Source organism: Lycium barbarum, chromosome 4 (assembly GCF_019175385.1).
Source record: "Lycium barbarum isolate Lr01 chromosome 4, ASM1917538v2, whole genome shotgun sequence".
NCBI lineage: Eukaryota > Viridiplantae > Streptophyta > Magnoliopsida > Solanales > Solanaceae > Lycium > Lycium barbarum.
In genome coordinates this window covers 145,722,606-145,744,225 of record NC_083340.1, presented here as the reverse complement: position 1 = coordinate 145,744,225, position 21,620 = coordinate 145,722,606, and the positions used below count along the sequence as shown (strand labels likewise).

General features: G+C 35.4%; 3 protein-coding genes across 3 annotated transcripts in view; 2 read left to right on the top strand and 1 right to left on the bottom strand.

Annotated features, from left to right (window-relative positions):
• The first annotated feature begins 3,998 nt into the window (after positions 1–3,998).
• On the top strand, positions 3,999–6,734 carry LOC132636854 (small ribosomal subunit protein eS30z/eS30y/eS30x). Its single transcript, XM_060353897.1, has 3 exons — positions 3,999–4,149; positions 4,925–5,062; positions 6,477–6,734. The coding sequence occupies exons 1-3, from the start codon at positions 4,146–4,148 to the stop codon at positions 6,521–6,523; spliced, it is 189 nt and encodes a 62-aa protein (XP_060209880.1). The 5' UTR covers positions 3,999–4,145; the 3' UTR covers positions 6,524–6,734.
• Positions 6,735–7,593: 859 nt separating this feature from the next.
• LOC132636853 (IAA-amino acid hydrolase ILR1-like 4) lies at positions 7,594–16,885 on the bottom strand. The gene is made up of 5 exons (XM_060353895.1): positions 16,335–16,885; positions 14,407–14,532; positions 9,846–10,160; positions 8,403–8,531; positions 7,594–8,323 (listed from the first exon to the last, which is right to left on the bottom strand). The coding sequence occupies exons 1-5, from the start codon at positions 16,692–16,694 to the stop codon at positions 7,916–7,918; spliced, it is 1,338 nt and encodes a 445-aa protein (XP_060209878.1). The 5' UTR covers positions 16,695–16,885; the 3' UTR covers positions 7,594–7,915.
• Positions 16,886–18,384: 1,499 nt separating this feature from the next.
• Positions 18,385–21,620, top strand: part of LOC132637989 (vacuolar protein sorting-associated protein 32 homolog 2) — a 5,837-nt gene continuing 2,601 nt past the window's right edge. The window contains exons 1-2 of the mRNA XM_060354990.1: positions 18,385–18,453; positions 20,864–20,963. Coding sequence (XP_060210973.1) covers positions 18,385–18,453; positions 20,864–20,963 — 169 coding nt within the window. The remainder of the gene's footprint in view (positions 18,454–20,863; positions 20,964–21,620) is intronic.

The following is a 21,620-nucleotide window of genomic DNA, read 5'->3' as shown; positions in this document are numbered from 1 at the left end:
GTACCAAATCAACTATCCATGTATTCGGTGCCATTATCAGTTCTCAAAATTTTTATCTTAGTTTCAAACTTAGTGCAAACCATCTTATGAAAAGATTGAAAGCAAGAAAATACATCACTTTTTGCTTTTATCAGGTAAACCAAAGTCATTCTAGTGCAACAATCAATAAAAGTGACAAACCATCGACCACCGGACAGAGATGTTGTCTAAGTAGGCCCCCAAACATCAGAATGGATAGTCATGAAAGGAACTGTGCTTTTATTATTACTTGATGGATAAGAGTTTCTAGTATGTTTGGCATACTCACAAGCGTCGCAAAACAAAGAATCAACCTAAATCCTAGAAAACAAACTAGGATATAATTTTTCTAAGATAAAAAAGGATGGATGCCCCAACCGCCTATGCCACCATATCATTTCTTGATTGGCATTCTTATTTTCTCCAAAAAAGCCTTGACATGGAACATCACTTTGATTCTTCTCCAACATATATAATCCATCATGCATTCTACCACTGCCAATCCTCTTCCCTGTTTGAAGATCTTGAAAGACACAGTGATCAGGAAAAAACTAAATTTTGCAATTTAGAGCTTTGGTGGTGGCGCTGACTGATAAAAGGTTAACTATAAACTGAGAGACATGAGATACAGAAGATAGCTTAATATTGGGAGCATAAAAAATAGAATATGTTCCAGCTATCGAGGAAAGAGAACTATTGGCATTGTCTGTTTTTAAACATGGAAAGTAGTTAAGAAGTTCTTTAGAGGAGCCTGCCATGTGTCAATTCGCACCAGAATCAATAATTTATGAACTAAGATGAGTAATAATAGCAGTACCTGACTTCACCAAATTAGATGTTGCACCGGAGGAAGAGTCAAGTTGCGACAGAAAGGATTTGAGATGCTTGAGTTCACTAGGATTAGATGCTTGAGTTCTCCAACATATATAAGCCATCATGCACTCTACCACTGCCAATCCTCTTCCCTGTTTGAAGATCTTGAAAGACACGGTAATCAGAAAAAAACTAAATTTTGCAGTTTAGAGCTTTGGTGGTGGCGCTGACTGATAAAAGGTTAATTGGAAACTGAGGGACATGAGGTACAGAAGATAGCTTAATATTGGGAGCATAAAAAATAGAATATGTTCCAGCTATCAAGAAAAGAGAACTATCGGTTATTCTAACATTGTCTGTTTTTAAACATGGAGAGTAGTTAAGAAGTTCTTTAGAGGAGCCTGTCATGTGTCAATTCGCACAAGAATCAATAATTTATGAATTAAGATGAGCAATAATAGCAGTACCTGACTTCACCAAATTAGATGTTGCACCGGAGGAAGAGTCAAGTTACGACAAAAAGGACTTGAGATGCTTGAGTTCACTAGGAGAGAAAAATTCACCAAAGGTTGTCTCCTTAGATAACTCTACTGTCTCTGACAAATTTGCTTGAGCTCTCGTTGAGTTTACTCATTTTCCTCCACGACTTCTAGAGGGTCGACCATGTAACTTTCGGCAAGTTTCCTTGGTATGGCGTGGCTTCCCATAATAATCACAATGTAAGTGATCTTTATCATAATTGGTAGCCTTTATATGCTCACGAGAATCACTAGCGTTCAATCGAGACTTCTCAATTGGTGTTGTATAATCACTAGCAGTCAACCCAGACTTCTCTATTGGTGTTGTGTAGAGCATAACACTCTTCCTGCTGGACATAGGAATAGGCTTTCTCAAAAGAAGGAAAAGGGGTTTTACCAAGTACTTAAACCCTTATCTTGTCAAATTTGTGGTTCAACTCGGCCAAGAAATCATAGATCCGCTCCCTTTCAACCAGTTTCTAGAACTTTACTACATCCTTAGTACAATCTGCTTGGAAGTCTTGACAATAATCTAGTTCTTGCCACAAACCACTCAATTTAGAAAAATACTGAGAAATTGACATCTCACCTTGCTTTGTGCCATGGACTTTGTTACGAATCTCAAAGATCGGAGCATCATTCCCCATGCGTGAGTAGGTGAGCTTAGTTGCATTCCAAATTTTTTTAGCAGTGTCTAGCAATAGATATTGTCTGGTAATATGGGGTTGCATAGGGTTGATAAGCCATGACACGACAAGCGAATTCTTTGAGTCCCACTGGTTGTAGGTGGGATCATAGGAAGCTGGTTTTTTCTTATCCCCATTAATGTACCCTGCAACTTTCTAGCTTTGATAAATAATAAACTGAATCTAGACCAAGCAAGATAAGTGGCACTACCATCAAGTTTCACAGGACTAATCTATAGGTGTGGATTAGTTTCTGACACGGTGGCAAGAAAAAGGCTAGAACTGTAGAAAACAAAAGGAAAATCAAAGAAAAACTTTATAGCTACTCAATAGTGTGGGAAAGAGGAAACTCTATCTCCTAAAAAGACACGAGCTCTGATACCACAAAGACTTTTAGAAGAGAGATTTTATTAATTCTCAAGTGTGTCTATACAACTAATTACAAAGGTATTTATACACAAAACCGAGGCCCAACTAGGAAATATATAATTAAGGAAACAAGATAAAATCTCTATAATAATAGAAACTAAACCAGATAAGAATCTGTCTAATTATGATTTAGAATCTGATCATATCAGAATCCGATTCAATCTTAATAGAATCAGAACTTTTTACGGACCGTAAAAAGGGATCGAAAATCTTTTCTATGTATGAACATTATAAATTTGTGGGTTCAGTCTTTTATTCAGTTTTTCATACTCTCAAGCCTTAGCACGAAGTTACTCTCCTCCCACTATTAAAGTACACCAAGGTAAGCTCATTCCAAGTATTTCAAGTGAATTCTAACATGTAACCATGATTGCTAAATAAGAATTCATTGTTCCTAACCTAGGGTTTTCAAGAAAACCCATCTCAAAGATTCAAGATAAAAGCTTTTGGATTTCTTCTTCAAGTTCAGACCTTTTCTACAAGTGTTGGAGCGATTAAGGTATTTCTATCTACGTGTGGAAACATCGTTGTTCTTCCCCACGTCACGTTCTTCCATAATAATACGAAATTTCACTAAAACTAGGGCTTCCAGCCATGTTCATGATAACCCTAAGTTCATGTACCATGCTATACCATGTTGTATTAATAATTCGTTATTGTGTTCTACTGTTCTTAATAGTCCATTTTGGTTATTGAGAATATGTCTATAATCCATGGAAACCCATACTTTGCATTTCATGAGTTCTTAAATACAAGATATGAACTTTTATATTTATTTTCATGAAATTCTACATGCTACCATGTTTTCATACAAGTTACACTATATTTTTATCTTCATGTTATAATATAACCACGAATCAACTATTGGTGAGCCCCATTCAATTCGGGGTATTATCTTTACTTTGCTTTCATGCTAGTTATGCAGTTAAGGTATGCCAGGGGCTTTGTCCCGGAAAATAGTTTAGCAGTTCAGATTCATGTCTAGAGTTTTCATAGACTGGTCTAGCATGTCATGTCAGATGTTCAGAGTTGTATAGCCAGCATTGGCTTAGTACTTGATATATATTTTCAGATTACTTCCGCATCATGATATAAACAGTATTTTCAGTATTACTACGATGTCACATGTTTTATTCAGACTATGCATATTTATCTTATATTCCGCATCAGTTCATGCCCCATATTTATTCATCAAGCCATGATTTGCTCGGTCACACGCAGCAAGGCATCGAGTGTCGCGGTACGCCCAGACCATGGTTTGGGGCGTGACAGTTACATTCATATCAAATATTTTTCTCATATACCGTTCAGCTTTCCGATAAAATATTAGATATCATATAATATTTGTAATAGCTTAAAAATTTTAGATCGTTATTTAACATTTTCTCATAACTTTGAAGTTTGCTCAAAAGAAATCTTTAGATTGTGGTCTAAAATGTCGATAAATTACAAGAAAATAATGGCCTAAAAAAAAGAACATTTGTGTAAATTGGCCATCGTTTGGACTCTCTTCCAATGGCCCAAATATTTTGTTACCAAGGCCCAGCACAGTTTGCAGGCCTTACCAAACTTCCTATAAATAGTTCTTTATTCCCACAAAACCCTAACCCTAGCAGTCTTAACCTTAGCAGCTCCAAACCCTTCCCATCTTCACAGACAACCGGCGACTCACAAATCAACCATGGGTAAGCTCCTGTCTTAACCGGCGACTCAGAATTACATTCTATGTCTATTTTTGAAAGTATTTACGTCACGTAGCCAATACTTTGAGTTTGTTACCCGATTTAGCCCACATTTGTGTATAAACACCTTTTTATACAGTGTTCTACACTTTATATACAATATACTATGTATAACTCGTTTCCCCCAGATATTATGTTGTATCTTATTGTATATTGGGCTACTTGACATAATAATTTATGTTGGGCTGTATATTTTTGAAATTTTCTTGTGAATACGGATTAATGTGAGATAGAATCTAATAATAAGGACTGATTTGTAGTATTTGATTGCTTAATTGTAGCTAATTAGTGTGATAGAGGAGCTAAGCTCCCGTTTGGCCATAGATTGTGAAGTTGAAACTTGAAAATTCACGAGTTTTTAAAGTTTTGTTTTATGGAACTTGAATTTGTGTTTGGACATGCGTTTTACTTTGAAAAAATTTGAAGTTTTGTGAGTACAAATGAAATTTCTCCAAGAAAACTGGTCACCATTTTTTGGAACTTGAAAATATTTTGAAGATAAATTTTTAAAATCTGATCAAATTTCATGGCCAAACAAATAGTTGAAGCTAATTTTTTAAAATCTGATCCAAACGCTAGCTAAAATTAATTAGTAGTTGAATGAAATGAGATTAAATGGATCTTTTTCCACAGAGAAGATTATATAGCCTATATCAACTAGTTAGCAATTGTGATATGAATGAAAATTGATTTGTAGTTTTTGATTTCTGAATTGTAGGTAAGGTTCACGGTTCACTTGCTCGTGCCGGTAAGGTTAGGGGTCAAACTCCCAAGGTAGCAAAGCAGGACAAAAAGAAGAAGCCCAGAGGACGTGCACACAAGCGTATGCAATACAACCGCAGATTCGTCACTGCTGGTACGCTTGTTTTTCTTTCCGTATTTCACTTTGTGGATATTTACTGCCTTCTGCTTGAACTATGTATGTAAGCTAGAAATAAACAAAATATATGGATTTAACCAAGCCCGTATCTTTTTGTCTGGAAGTGGTATTAGTTTCATTGATACACAATACCTGCAAACTTAAAATTGTTGTTCCTGTGGTATACATTTGCAGTTGTAAATGTAATCCATATTTCACTTTATGGATGTATACTACCTTCTGCCTGAACTGATTATGCAATTGAAAGATAAAAGATATATGCATTTAACTAAATCTGAATCTTTTTGTCTGGAAGTAGTAGTCGTTTTGTTGGTACGCAATATCTGCAAATTTAAAATTGTTGTTTCTATGGTATCCATTTGTATTTGTAAATGTATGTGAATTTGGGGGACATACATTAGTTGGCACTCACACATCATTTCCAGGATTATGGAAAGCTTAAAATAGATACAAACTGTTAACCAGTTGTAGGCATATACACAGTGATGCATAAAGTACATGTGTGTTTGTGCAAATTGCTTATGTATGATCCATATACATAGAGTATGCCAAATTGTGCATTTCTGAAGAAACTGCTTTGCTGGTGTACCACCGTTATAGTGAAAATTTACCACAGCTTGAACCTCTCTAGTACTCGTTAGTTTCTCTTCAGAATCATGAATCTTTGCTATTAAGCATTCTAGTTGAGTTTTGGAATTGGAAAATCTTAATATAATATAATGTTATTTGGTTTAATTTGAGTTCTTACGTTCTTTTCAGCAAAAATTAAAAAAAAAAACACAGCCATGTATTTCATAATGATGCTCAGAGACTAAATGCGTGTGTTCTGTACAAATTGCTCAAGTATAATCCACACTTATTTGTGCATATACTCGAGTATCATATTTATGCTTTTATTACCATTGAAATTTAACCATGGCTGAGATCCCCCAATAGGCATTAGTTTTTCCAGCATCTTTGCTACTAATTAGTATTCTAGACAAGTTTTCTGATTGTACCAAGTAGTTTTTCCTATTTCTCTGTTCACTATTGTATGATACTAACAATAGATTTATTGTGTTTATATAAATAAATAAACAAATATGATAATTGTTCTAAGATAAAAAAAGGCTTTGCTAGTTCGGTTGTCAAATCTGTGTGGTTTTATCTGAGTTTTCCTATTTCTCCACTCATCATTGTATGATCTTAACAGTAGATTTATTGTTTTCCTATAATAAACAAGTTTGTTAATTGTGCTGGTGTGTTTTCCTCTAATTGATAGTTTTATGTCTGTATTTGGTGGATACTTGTATGTGTGCTTTGTTTTGATTGGGAACTTTTTGATGCTTCTCTTTTTAACATTTAATAATAAAAAAAATTCTTATGGAATGCTGTTATTTTCTACTTGCAGTTGTTGGCTTCGGAAAGAAGAGAGGGCCAAACTCTTCTGAGAAGTAGATGAGGACATCAGTTACTTTAGGTTGAGAAGTTGCTCGTTTAAAAGTTTTCACCTTTGTTATGTTTATAAATTTTGTTTCTCAGACCTCACAATGAGAGAAGACTAGTTTACTTACTGGTATTTTTAGGATGGATGAGTACGTTCTGTTTTGCAAGAATTAATTGAATACATGGTTTGAATGTTTTATGTTATTCGCAGTTTCGATGGCCACTTATGGTTCATTGAGTTACTCCTTCGATGTTAATGCTTTGCTATTTAAATCTATGAACAGGATGGAATTGTTTCTTGAAACGGATCTCTAATACTTCGTATGCTTCTGTATAGAGGTTGTGGCTCCTTGTGATATTCTGTTTGTTCAGTGGGATCATTCTGTTGGTTCCATTTATTAGGCATTTTGACAACATTTGGTTGAAGTTGAAAAAAGTAGTACTTGGAAGTTGTAAACCTAATGTGCATTGAACAATTTATTATTTAGAGTCGGGGAATCTTGTGCTATTTTGCTTGCCTTGGTTACCATTAACAATTCATTTAGTAAATTGTCCATTCTAGTTCTAGTTATAGAGATGAATATGTGTTGAGTACTGCAGGATGAAGCGGATATGATCTTGAAGTGATGTGAAATTGTTACTAGGATTTACGTGGTACTAGTAAAAGGTTTTCATCATAGCAATGCTTATGCCTTTGTGAAACAGAAATTAGCGATCTAGGCTGATTTTATAGCCAAGTTCATGTTGACTTGTACGTGTCTCTCAAGAGAGAGAAGAGCCTTTCACTTTAAGTTAGGTTGGTATGATCATTCATGAGATTTTTCTGTCCTTCGATTGATCTCGCGAGAACACATTTTAAATGATCAGTGCATAGCAAATGAAAAAAGGGTTCATCTTGGATTCTCTTCCTCCAGAAAAATATCTATCAATTGATCCGATGCAGCACTGTTTTAAGGTCCTTTAACACTTAACCAACAATAGCACAACAATATATTTATCCTAGAAAAATAATTTATTATCAAAAAACGACTTGTTTGCAGTTCAATTATTTGTATGGGTGGTGAGAAACTGACAATCAAATATAGAACAGAGAAAAACTTCCGACCTTAAATAAGCAGTAGGATTGAGTGCAAGTCACATTGGAAAAAGATATATACAGAACTATATAATGAGACCAAGATTCTTTATAACTTGCACCAACAGTGCCACCTGGTGCCACCGATGGCCAGAGCATTTTTTGGATTGTCAACCAAACAAGCTCCTACACCAACTTGATTTCGAGCACGTTTAGATATTAAACGAATAGAAAGAGATAAAACACCTTTTCCTCGATTGTGTATAAAAAACTATAGTGGTTATCGTTTCTTTTCATCCACGAGGTGGTTATAGGACTCTCGGAGGACCTTACAATTCATCACGAACATTTCTGTCCTTAGTGGTTGATTTGAGCTGATGTTCAAGAAGGTAAGTCGTGGCTAACGATGCATGTAAAGCAACACCATATGGAAGTGCATCTTCATTGACTCTGTAGAAAGGGGAGTGCCCTGACACAAATTGTCCTTTAGTTTCATCAACCATTCCAAGTAAGTAGAAGTATCCAGGAAAAGCCTCGGCAAAGAATGAGAAATCTTCTGTGCCCATCGTAGGTTTCTTTTCAATGATCTTGTCGGTACCCAGCATCTGTCCAGCTACGTTTCGGAAATGTTCATGCAAAGCCTTATTATTTACTGTCACCGGATAAAACGGCCTATTACTGGTATCGAAGTCAACTGTTGCATTGCACCTTTGTACAGCAGCTTGGCGTGTGATAACCTGTTGATTGTGAAACGCCCTTCAACAATCATATGGTGCGTTGGGCATTCAAATTCAAATACTAATAGTAAAGATATACCTCTACGAGTCTCTGTTTAAGTTGCGAGAAACTTTCTTTTGAGAATGCCCTGAAAGTTCCACCGATGGTGACAGAGTCAGGTATAACATTAAATGCACCACCACCTTTGAACTTTGCGACCGTAACAACCTGCAAAATCATGAGTCTTTGAGGTAATTGATAGATAAGTTGTAAGGCCAAAATTAAGTCCTTGGAGAGCGAACAAGGTATGGTGCTATTTGAACTGGTCATTTTTTATCAGAAGGATGCAGAAGGAGGAGAATGAGTAAGAGAATTTTTCACAAAATAAATTGCGCTCTCAAATCTTTCGTTCTTTACATGCCACAAATCTTACTATTAGCCTTGTATTGAACATGAAAAATGCAGATGAATACAAGTTTTACTATTCCATATAACACTTCTGCATGGATCCAAGAAATTGTGCAGATGCTAAGATGGATGTGCAATTATGAAATGACTAGACGAGATTAGAATTCACATTCAAGTAAGCACACATCGAGGATACAATAAGAAAAGATCGCTTGAGATGGTTTGGTCATGTTCTGCGTGAACCTCCAGATGCACCGCCGGTCCGCAGTGGCGGAGCCACATGCATCCAAGAGGTGTCAACTGACACCCCTTCGCAGAAAAATTACACAGTGTAAATATTTAAAAAGAACTTTTTTATGTATATATACTATGTGTTGAACCTCCTTATATTTACTTTTTTCGTCGCATATTTACTTTTTTACATTTTGACACCCCTTAGTAAAATTCTAGTTCCGTCACTGCCGGTCCGTGTGTGTAAAACCATGGTTAGTGAAGGTGTTAAAAGAGGACGAGGTAGACTAAAATCACATGTAAGTAAGTTGTCTTGAAGGACTTATAATTTCTTGGGATCCATGCAAATTTAGCGAAAGATGGGACACAATGAAAGAAAAAGATCTATATATGTGATACCCTATTAGTTGAGAATATGTTCTAGACATGTTAGCACTTTTATTGTAGGTCGTTTGCTTTCTAGGAGTGGTTTAGCCTTTCGGAGTTCTATACATTTAGAAAACATAGTGAACTTGAAGTCCCTTTTCTTTGTATTTGCATATAATATTGGTTTTAGATGAGTTTAAATGGAGTAACATGAGTAATAATGATTCACATAGCCGACCTAACTTGTTTGGTATTGACGTGTAGCAGCTGTTGTTACTATCCCATATATTAAAATGCACTGTAGATGTTCTATCTACAAAACGGAAGGCATCCCTCTGCCTGAAAAACAGTAACTTTTGCTAAATGGGAAACAGAACTTTCACACATTGCCTGTCAAAGTGTATACAAGTAAAATTTTTATGCTGGCAATAATGATGGGAAAGGAATTATAAACTTTCTTCAAATCAACAACAATAAGAGGGTATAAATAAGCTGCATAAAATTGCACAACTGCTAGAGAAGGGGGAGAGAGAGCACCTGTGAATCCAAAGGATCTGCTTCCCGCGAAACAAGATGTTGCAAACTAACTATAATGTTGGAAGCTGCTAATATTGGATCTATAGTGTGCTGAGGAATTGCTGCATGACCGCCTTTCCCCTTTATTACTGCCTCAAAGAAGCCACTGCCAGCCATGATAGGGCCAGAACTGGCAGTAACCGTGCCAATAGGAGAAGTTGCGGAAATATGCAGACCAAAAATGGCATCAACATTATCAAATATCCCGGATTCAAGCATTTTCTTTGCTCCTCCACCTCCCTCCTCAGCTGGCTGAAAAACCAAAAGAATAGTTCCCTGCCATCAAAAAGTTGTGTCAGTCCCCCACTCCCAACTCAACTACTACTTTTTCGAACGAAGTTATACAGACAAGGTAGGGGTGGCCTCCGTGGCGGACAAAATGAGGGAAGCGAGACTGAGGTGGTTCGGACATGTGAAGAGGAGGTGCACGGAGGCACCAGTAAGGAGGCGTCAGAGTTTGACTATAGCAGGTTTTAGGAGAGGTAGAAGTAGACCAAAGAATAACTGTGGGGCGGGGAAGGTGAACATACAGGACAACACATCTCCAGCTTATTGAGGACATGACCCTAGATAGGAAGGTTTAGATGTCGAGGATTAGGGTAGGAGTGTAGTGTTTGAGCTACTATTGGATCGATGGGAGCTCAAGAACAAAGAAAAGAAAATTAGGAAAAACTGGATAATAAAACTTGATTCAATATTCAATGCCTTGTACTAGGTCCTTATACTACTAGGACGAGACAACTAACAAATCTAACGACTTGTACTACCTATGCTACGTGTCAACATCTTAGTGGGCCAACACTGAGGGACTTAATTGAAATGCCAGAAACATAGAGGTAAATACTAAAACTAAGACTAGCAGCTAATAACTTCCAAATAGAGGAGTTGGGTGGGCCAACACTGCAATTGATTCACATAACCCGAATAAGCCCAAATGTCACGACTTAATCATGACAAGGAGCAGGCGTATGTTGTAGAACTTTTATGAGAGAGAGGCAGAAGCTGGTTTCCTCTTCTCATCTTCTCTTATTTAGTAGTCTTACCTAGTATTCACATAGTATCGTATTCTTCATTTTTACTACTCCCTGTTACTTCGAGTGCTTTGTTTATCTTGTTACTTTGTTGTCATAATTTTCTTTTCTATCCTTCTTTGATTATATTTCTTTTGAGCCAAGGGTCTCAGAAACAACCTCTCTACGCCACAAAAGTAGGGCAAGGTCTGCGCATCTTACCCTCCAAGACTCCACTTGTGGAATTACACTGGGTATGTTGGTGTTGTTGATCCAACAGTTTAATCCTTGACACACCACTAATATCTTTGCAACAAGCTACAAGAGCATTGTTTCCTATGGTCTAATTTTTCCGATAAACCAAGGAGTTCTTGGTCCCCTTAAATCAGTTTGAAATGCCATAGCAACAATAGGACCAAATCAATTGAATGAGAAATTTAAGGGCCTGATTATGGTGGCGAGTCCATAAAATCATGACCTGCCAAACCCGTTTAGGTTTGGGCGGGTTAATGACCAACAACAACATACCTAGTGAAATCCCACAATGTGGGGTCTGGGGAGGGTAAAGTGTATGCAGACCTTACCCCTATCTCGGAAGATAGGGAGGCTTTTTTCCGAAAGACCCTCGGTTAAAGAGAAAACAAAACGAGAAAGGTTAGATAAGCACAAGCAGTTCAAAGCAAAATGCAAGTGAAACTAAAGAAAGCGAATAAGTCAAGATAGAGCAGTCTGAAAAAAAGGAAGCAGTAGCTACTACAGATAAATAAGATAATTGAAGTACAAGAAACAACATATAGTAGCAAGAATCAAAAGACAATAGACTATAGATCGAAACAGCGACTGCCTACTAGCCTTCTACCCTAATTTGAGTCCTCCATATCCTCCTATCTAAGGTCATGTCCTCGGTAAGCTGAAACTGCGCCATGTCCTGTCTCAGCACCTCTCCCCAATACTTTTTCGGCTTACACCTACCTCTTCTGAAACCATCCATAGCTAACCTCTCACACCTCCGCACTGAGGCATCTGTGCCTCTCTTCCTCACATGCCCAAACCATCTCAGCCTCGCTTCCCTCATCTTGTCCTCTACTGATGCTACTCCAACTTTATCCTGGATATCTTCATTCCTAATCCCATATCGCCTGGTGTACCCACACATCCATCGCAACATTCTCATTTCCGCAACTTTCATCTTTTGGACGTGAGAGCTCTTGACTGCCCAACACTCTGCCTCGTACAGCAAAGTCGGTCTCACAACCACTTTGAAGAACCTGCCTTTAAGTTTTGGTGGCACCTTCTTATCACACATCACTCCTGAAGAAAGCTTCCATTTCATCCACCTGCACCAATACGATGTGAGACATCATCGTCAATATCCCCATTTTCTTGTATAATAGACCCAAGATATTTGAAACTTTTTTTCTTTGGAATGGCCTGGGTACCAAGCCTCACTTCCACGCCAGGCTCATGTGTCACGTCACTGAACTTGCACTCCATATACTCTGTCTTGGTCCTACTCAACTTGAACCCTTTAGACTCCAGAGTTTGTCTCCAAACCTCCAGCTTAGCGTTCACTCCGCTGCGTGTCTCGTCAATCAAGACTAACTTCTTTTATTAACACAACCCATCCCCCTCCCCCCACACCCCCACAATTCAGCCAATCAAAAAATTGGGCTGATATGCAGCCAAATTAACCCATGAATAACTTTGTCTAAATATTTAAGAAGACATTTCTTATTTGATATGTAAAATATAGCCACAATAAAACAAAAAAAAAAAAGGTTTTATTAGGTACTTAAACAAATAATAAGAAATCAAACAAAGAATTTAAAACTTAGTAAAAGTTGGGCGGGTTAGGTTATGATCCAGGTTTTAGCGCATTTCAACCCAAGTAACTTTTTGACCCGCCTAGTTATTAACTTAGCCCATTTTGACCCGCCCAAATTCAGCCCAACCTGCCCATTTGACACCCCTAGGACTAGATCAATTGAATGAAGAATTTCAGGGCCAGAATGACCCTTCTAAACAGCACAGTCATTATCTAAAACTTCTATTATATTTAAGAAACTATAAGGTAATTGAGAGCAACTAGTGATTTTTTGTCGATCGAGCAGCTTACCCTAATTCTACAACAAACTTGTACGGCTAACTATATTATTGCAGAAATAAGGAAATACGCGACAATTCGGCACCAACTATATGGAGGTGTAAGAGGACCAACTCAAAATCGTGAGGATCCAAGTTCCCTGTATAGTCAGAAACTATTTCATTCCTCTACAACCTTATCTTTAAGTCCTGGTTCTACAATAATTGCCACTCCATTCCAATTTTAATTTATTTATTCCACAATACCATAATTTATAACTGGTGTTACCTATCTCTCTAGCCTTTTGCCATTCCATTCCTATTTTCAACTCTCTTAGTTTAGAGATAATAAATAAAAAAGATACGTCACTCGTGAGTCCTAACACCATCTGTCGTTTTAGGTAAGCATAACTAGTGACCCCTTAACCCGTATTAGACTTTTAAGCACACAAACAATTCTGTCTTAAAAATTTACCTACTGAACTTATGTAACATATCCCCAAGAACATGACATAAACAGATAATATACAACAAAATTTCCGATATAAGATAATATCAAAATCCTTTCGTAGAGAAGATACAGAACACATTAGGATGGTCAATCCCTAGAGTTTCCATGAAAAGAAAAAGAGTCTAGTGGGGCTCGGCAAAGCACAACTTCAAGAGTCTCTCATGTTAAACTAATCACTCTCTCCGTTCAAGCAAGGGGTACTACAAAATTTATAACTTGTTATCTGGCTACTCACTGGTAGTTTTGATAAAAGAACATACCACAAAAGGATGAATCAAATATTGATATGTGTAGAAGGCATTTCTCAGACTGTTAGGTCAGATGGAAATCAACATCAAGGAGTGATCATTCTTTAAAAGCTCATACATCTAAGGAAAAAATGTCTAATTGTTTCCTAGTCACAGGCGAAGCTAGAATTTTGAGTTTATGGGTTCTAGGTTCTAGAAAAGACGATTTACTTGGTTTTGATAAATTATTTATACATATTAAGTGGATATTTTAACATTAATACAGGGTCTAGGCCAAAACTACAGGGATTTTGCCAAACCTGTAAACAGAATTATAGCTCTGCCCCTTTTCCAAGTAACCAGATTCCATTACTCAAGTGGTCACTCAACTATCCGAAATTAGCTACTAAAGTCAGGATTCTTTTCTCTTTAACATAATTATCTAGTTAAGTGACTTTTTTGTTACAAATAAAATAAACACGACTTTACTAGATAATTTCGGATAGTTGAGTGACCATTTGGTAATGGACTCCAAGTAAGCACCACTATATAAACAGAAAACAGGGCAAAAACAATACTAAAAATATTTTCCTTTCTGGTCCACAACACTAATGACACCAAAATTAGCCAGCCAATAGAACAGTGACATAAATTCTTGAATCCAAGCTAAGGAAGAGAACTGCAATATGAACCTGCAAATCATCGTGCTGCTCCTGAAGAATCTTAGCAGCACCCAAAAGCATAGCAACATGCGCATCGTGTCCACATGAATGCATCTTGCCCGGAATTTTACTCTTGTGCTCCCATTCCACTTCCTCCTGGACCAATCAACACAAATAATTACATGTTAAGAGTTTTACATCTACAATTTCTCCCTACTCACCAACCCCACCTCCTAAAAAAAAAAAAAACAGTAAGTTACACAATTTGCCGGTCAGGGAAAAATATTACATTCGCTAGCCAAATATGCAAAAAATATACACTTTTTTTTTTTTTTTGACAATAACAAAAAATATACACTATCAAAAATGTATATTTTATGTATCTTATGCATTAATATACAAAAAATTATACATTTGTTGGCTATTATTATGTCAATTCTCCAAATAAAAAAAGGCATATCATTACAAAATTCCACGTCAAATTATCAGTAAATACAATAAAGTAGTACCTCACATTATAATTTGCCTGGACTATCTGATATTGACAAGAATATTACGACAATTACACTTCAATCCCCACCAATTTAGGGTCAGCTATATAAATCCTCACAGGCCATGTCGTTCTATTTAAGCTCATCTCACGCCAATATAATTGCAAAACAAAAATGAAAAGTACTAACATGACAAAAACATTGACAAAAAGGAATACAATAACATTTGGAATCAATCGCCAACAAGTTTGGGTCGGCTATATGAATCCTAACAGACCATGATGTCCAATTTTAGCTCATTCCAGGCCAATATAATGCAAAATAAAGCAAAGATAAAAAGTGCTAACATTACTAAAACAGTGACAAGAAAGGAATACAACACCAATTATGCCTCAATCTCCACCAAGTTAAGGTCATGTATATGAATCCTCACAGACCAGGTCGCTCCATTCAAGCTTATCTCAAACCATTATAATGCAAAATAAAAATAAAGATAAAAAGTACTAACATTACTAAAACAGTGACAAGAAAGGAATACAATAACATTTACGCCTCAATCTCCAACAAGTTAAGGTCGGCTATATGAATCCTCACAGACCATGTCGTTTCATTTAAGCTCATCTCAGGCCACTATGATTCCAAAATAAAAATAAAAAGTACTAACATGACTAAAACATTGACAAGAAAGGAATACAACAACAATTACGCCTCAATCTCCAACAAGTTAGGGTCGGCTATATGAATCCTCACAAACCATGTCATTCTTTTTAAGCTCATCGCAGGCCAATATATTTGCAAAATAAAACAAAAATACTTAGATGACTAAAACATTGACAAGAAAGGAATACAACAATAGTTATGCCTTAATCTCCAACAAGTTAGCGTCCGCTATATGAATCCTCACAAACCATGTCGCTCCATTAAGCTCATCTCGTACCAATATAATTGCAAAAATTAAAAAAAAAAAAAAGTTCTAACATGAGAAAAAGAACCACAAAAAAGGAATACAACAACAATTATGCCTCAATCTCCATTATATGAATCCTCACATACCATGTCGCTCCATTTAAGCTCATCTCAGGAAAATATATACTAACATGACTAAAACATTTGACAAGAAAGGAATATATGTACATATTTAGAAATGCACATAAACCTACTCCTTCCGACTCAAATTATTTGTCGTGTTTCTCTTTTACACGCCTCTTGAGAAAACATTACTAAGGAGAGTTTTTTCTTTTTCAAACTATTTTACCCTCATTTATGTCTTAAGATATAATATCTCTTCATTGAATATTACTCTACTTATGTGTCATCCCCCATAACTGAGGTGCTTATAGTCTTCAAGAACAATCACTACTAAAGGTAAAATGAGAAACATAGTAAATTTTGTCTTGAACTTCTATAACGACAAATAATTTGAGACAATTATTTTTAGAAATCACGACAAATAATTGGTAAAAGAACCTGTATAGGAAGAGCATCCATATCAGCTCTTAGAGCAACAAAAGGTGGTTTTCCAGTCCCAATAAAACCAACAACACCAGTAACAGCAACAGGATACTTATAAGAAATTCCCATTTTATCAAGTTCATTTCTAATAAGTTTACTAGTCTCAAATTCCTCAAAACCCAACTCAGGATTTTCATGTATAGTCCTCCTAATTTTCACCATCCAATCAAAAAGTCCAGGACTTTTTGCAATATTCAAGAAATGAGTTGAACTATTTTGCACATCCTCTAAGTTCAAGAAAGAAACAGATAAGTTGGGTGTTGCTAAAAATATGCATAGAGTGGAAAAGACAAGAACCCATTTCAAGAAACTCATTGAAATGCTTTGGGTGAGTGTTGAAAAATACTGAGCTCTTTTGTGGTTACTCTTTGTGTGTTGGAAAAAAGAGTAGAATAATTTTTGGCCCTTTTATTTGCAGTTGTGTGAATTGAGAATCAGAATCTAGCCAAATAAAGTTAAAAGTCAAGGTGATGATTTTTCTTAGCAAGTAGAGGACATTTTGACAAAAGGACTCCTCAAGTAAGTCTTGAATGAACACAAAACTTTAAAACTTTAATTTTTGTTTGATACTCCCTCTGTTTCTAAATAAATAGCGTTTTAGGCTTTTCGTTTTATTTCAAAATAAGAAGAAATTGATCTTATTCTTTTAAAATCACCTTTATTTATAATCAAGAATTATTAAGTAGTTTTTTTTTTTTTTAAGAAAAGAAGCAACTTAGAAAGAGGTAAAATTTGATTAAAGTAAACTAGTAAAAACACTCCTAGGAAAAAGCAATTTCTTAAAGCGTGTGCATAAACTAAAAACACTACACTTATTATGAGACGGAGGGAGTAGTTAAGTTGATATATGTAAAATATCAAAATTATACTTTTAAATGAGTGGTCGACAAGAGTTACGCCTCTTTTTGGAATTTCTTTTCTCATAAAAAGAAAAATTTGTATCATGTGAGTCTCAACTAATTATGACTTTTTCTTTCGGTTTTCCACCAGTGTCTAGTATTTGACTTAGTGTCTGGCTAATTTGGATTCGCGCCGCGTAAGGCCCACGGAAGCACTTCCTAACAGGATTTTCTTTCCATTCCAGGGCTAGAACACGGAATTTCTGATTAAAGTGGAGGAACCCTATTCATCCCACGACAATCCTTGTTGGTTCAATGAATTATGTCATAAAAGTTAAATTTGAGATTTTAAGATTAGATAGTTTTCAAAAGTATGTCATTCTCTTTAGAATAAACTAAAAAGGAAGTAAGTCACATAAATGAGACGTAAGCGGTATATACTTACACAACTGGCAACTCTAAGTAAGAGCTTACCTATACTCGATGTTTTCGTAAAAATCAAAAAATTTAATCCATTAATTAAAATTCGAATATATGTCAATTAATCATAAGTGATTATCATGTGAGACACGTGTCTTGCATATGTTGTACTATAGTTTCATAACGTGATTCAACAATGTGTTCTTTCTATAAAGAAAGATTCTATTTTTTATAGCACGTGTGTGCTGGATATCTAACCTGTCGTCACGTTCCAAATTGTGTGAATAAAAAAAAATCTGTTGTTGTTTGTTGCATTATCCTATATATAATAGTGAGATTTTATGTACAGCTTTATATGTAACGCGTATGTACTTTAGAAGGTATACTTTAAAGTTAAACTAATGAATTAATTTTGTATAAATAGAGTAAATATATCCCAGTCGGTTACAAAAAAAATTTAAAAGTGCCAATAGGCCTAATTAAACTCAAACCCAAATCCTATTAATTCAAATTACCCTTCTGTGTACCCTAACTCATAATTAAAAGGTATGTAACAAAAAAATATGTTTATACGATTATTCTTGATATTTTTATCGTTTCCTTTTGTGGGTATTTCATATTAAGCTAGAAAATCTATTTTCTTGGGTGTTTTATACATAAAAATTTGTTCTTTTTCACTTTTTTTTTTATAGGTTTAGTCAAATGAATTAAGAAGGGTCGATAGCTATTGCATTGTATTTGTGAAGATGTATAAGATTTTTGGGAAACCCAAAGAGGAACCTGATGTTCTTCCAGCACTTGAACAGTTAAACGAGGTAAAAATTTGATTGTGCTATGTTCTATATTCATATGCAATTTAATCATTTATTTTGAGTTATGATATAACAGTTACTATTGATAACATGTTTAGTTTGGTTTATTTCTAAGTACTAATTAGAGAGTTTGTTTAAGTAATATATACCGTCAGTGTAAGTAATCTTTATAACATCAAGTAGTCTTTACACGTTGTAGCATGTGATATATTATTTTCAAGAATTCAAATCCCACATTACAAAGAGAGTTACATGTACATATCATCTGACAGTTTAAAAAATTATTTATGCTGATGGTGTATAAAATTTAAAGTCTTGATTATATTTTTAGTGGAAGGAAGATTTTTAACTTTGAAATGACTTGTGGATTTTGGATGAAAGTGTAATTGAGATGGGCAGAATTTCTGTAATGGTGTGAATATATGAATAGTATAAGGGACTGATTCAGTATGTGAACTTTGTGCTGGAAACTTGTTGAAGTGCGTTTGTCTTCTTTAATTTTTTAATATTATTTTTCATCGGATATATGGGGTAACTTTGTCGACCAAGGCTTAGACAGATAGGAATAAAATAACCTGATGTCTCTTTTTTTTTTGTTTTGTTTTGTTTCTGAGATTAAACGTGTTGAAATGGTTATGAGCTAACAATGACAATTGCTTTTGCTTGGACCAAGATAAAATGAAATAATTGACAGAAAAAGGGAAAGAGGGTTGGGCTGTGTATGTGAAAGGATGCTCCTTTTGTCCCATTTTATGTGACGATAATTGATAAAGCGTCTTATACTTTGAGAATAATAAAAAATGGACAGTGTACAATTGGAGCATAAAACACGAGTAAAATAGGTCCAACACACTGTTTGGAGTGGAATGCAAGTGGGAATCTATAACACAGAAAAGGATTTAACGGATTACAAGTTTTATATTGATAATAGTCGATGAAATTATGAAGTAATACAGTAATTGAAAAATTGGTTTGGTAGAGAAAACATATCATCGAAGTACAAAATTTACTACTAGTTTGTATGAATTTGAATTCTTGCAAGTTGTCATAGCTGTAAACTTGTTATTTGGTTTTCTACTTCCAACTAATAAAATCTATTGTCTGATGGCTGTGTGAAGAGGTTCTTATTGATTTTAACTATGTATAAATGTCATCGATGTTGTTGTGAGGATATATTACTTAAAGGTTGCCCATCACGAAAGAGTTTCCTCTTTACTGAGACCCTGAATCAGCAGACGCGGAGCTAAGATTTTGAATGTATGCGTTCTGAATTCTAAAATAACGCAGCTTACTGAGTTCTTGATGTATTACATATTAAGTGAATTTTTAGAATAGATACAGAGCTTGAACCAAAGCTACTAGGTTCTGCAGAACTAGTGCCTGCGTAGAACATAACAACAATAATAACATATCCAGTGAAATCCCACAAAATGGGGTCTGGGGAGGTTAAAGTGTACGCAGACCTTACCCCTACAATGTAGGGAGGCTGTTTCCGAAAGACCCTCGGCTCAAGAGAAAGCATAGCAAAAAAGGTCAAATAAGGACAAGCAATTCAAACTAGTACGAAAATGAAATAGTGCAAGATCAAAGACCATGATAAACAATCTGGAAAAAGGAATAGATAAATAAAATACTCAAAGTACAAGAAATAAAAGATAGTAGCAGAAAATAAAGGACAAGAAACTATAGGGCAAAACTGAGAATACTAAGTAGAATGACGAAAATAATACTTATCCTACTGGGAAGGAAAATAATACTAGTCCTACCACTAGCCTTCTATCCTTCTGCCTAGATGATAGAAATATTAAATATTTTAGGTGTCTTGGAATCTTGCATATAATTCTTTTATGTTCTTCTAACTTTGAAGTTACATATGCAATCATGTCGTAACAGTTTGGTTATATTGTCAGTTTTTGGAGATGATTCTTTTGTTTTACTTCATGTACGTTCCTCTGACTGAGTTTGAAGTTGGTGACATAGTTATGTTCTTCTCTCCTGCTAAATCACAACCTTGTTGTTTCCATTAAGCTGATAATTACTTTCAAGATTCCTCATTGATACTGTTTATGCTCTTGGGTTCATCGTATTTCGATGATAGTATAGCTGAGAATTTGTTGATCCCGAGAGTTGATTCAGAAAGCGAGATTAGACAACACAATGCAAGATGGTTCTCTGAATGTTCCTTATGAAGCTACATTTGCTTGCTTGTTTAAGCAAATAAAAAAATTAGTTCACTTGCTTATTTAGACTTTTGAAACAATTTTATATCGTTGGTCTGTTTTTGCATCGAAGCATTTGATATTTATTATTCTCCGGTTTCTTCCTCGTTTCTTTATGTTCTGTTACGTGGATGTTTCGTTTATTCTAAGACGGCGCATGTATTTGAAGTTTTTGTTCTTAATCTATTGTCTAGCACTTAGAGTATCTTGAGAAGAAGGAGAAAGTATTCCTGAAGAAGGTTTCTGAGGAGGTAGAAAAGGCCAAAGAGTTTACAAGAGCTAAGAACAAGAGAGGTATGGATGAGTCGTTTACTTGATTTTAAGATTTCCAGGTTCCCATAAGTATTCCCGGTTATGAAGCTTGAACTTCGTAATACATACTAACTGCTCACAGGTAGTGGTGGATCCAGAATTTGAAGTTTATGAATTCTTATAATGACCTCAAGTTAATAAACAATAATAATTGAATGCACAATCAAATATCTGCAGATATTCAGTAGATTTCGTAATACATATACAAGGTCTGCACAAAGCTACTAGGTTCATGTGAACTCCTAGGTCGCCCCTCCTCACGAATATATTTTATTTCCAGCTAGATAGTCATATACTGGTTATTTACATTACACTCGAGCAGTGGGGAACCAGTATCTTTCACTAAGATAATTCAAAATACAAAGAAGTAAACGCGCAAAGAAGCTAAGGCGATTGATCAACATCTATTATAAATACATGAAGAATAATTTTGACCTTTTATTTAGCAATGTAGTACTACAGTACAATCAAAGCTCTCCATAACAATGTTTTTCGTCCGGATACTTTTTGGTTGCTATAGCGAAATGCCATTACAGAGAACATCTAATATAACATACCATAACATGAAAAATCGGTTCCAAAAGAAACTTGATTGTTGTAGTAAAATATAGTTATAGAGGATGATTGTTATTGAGAAGT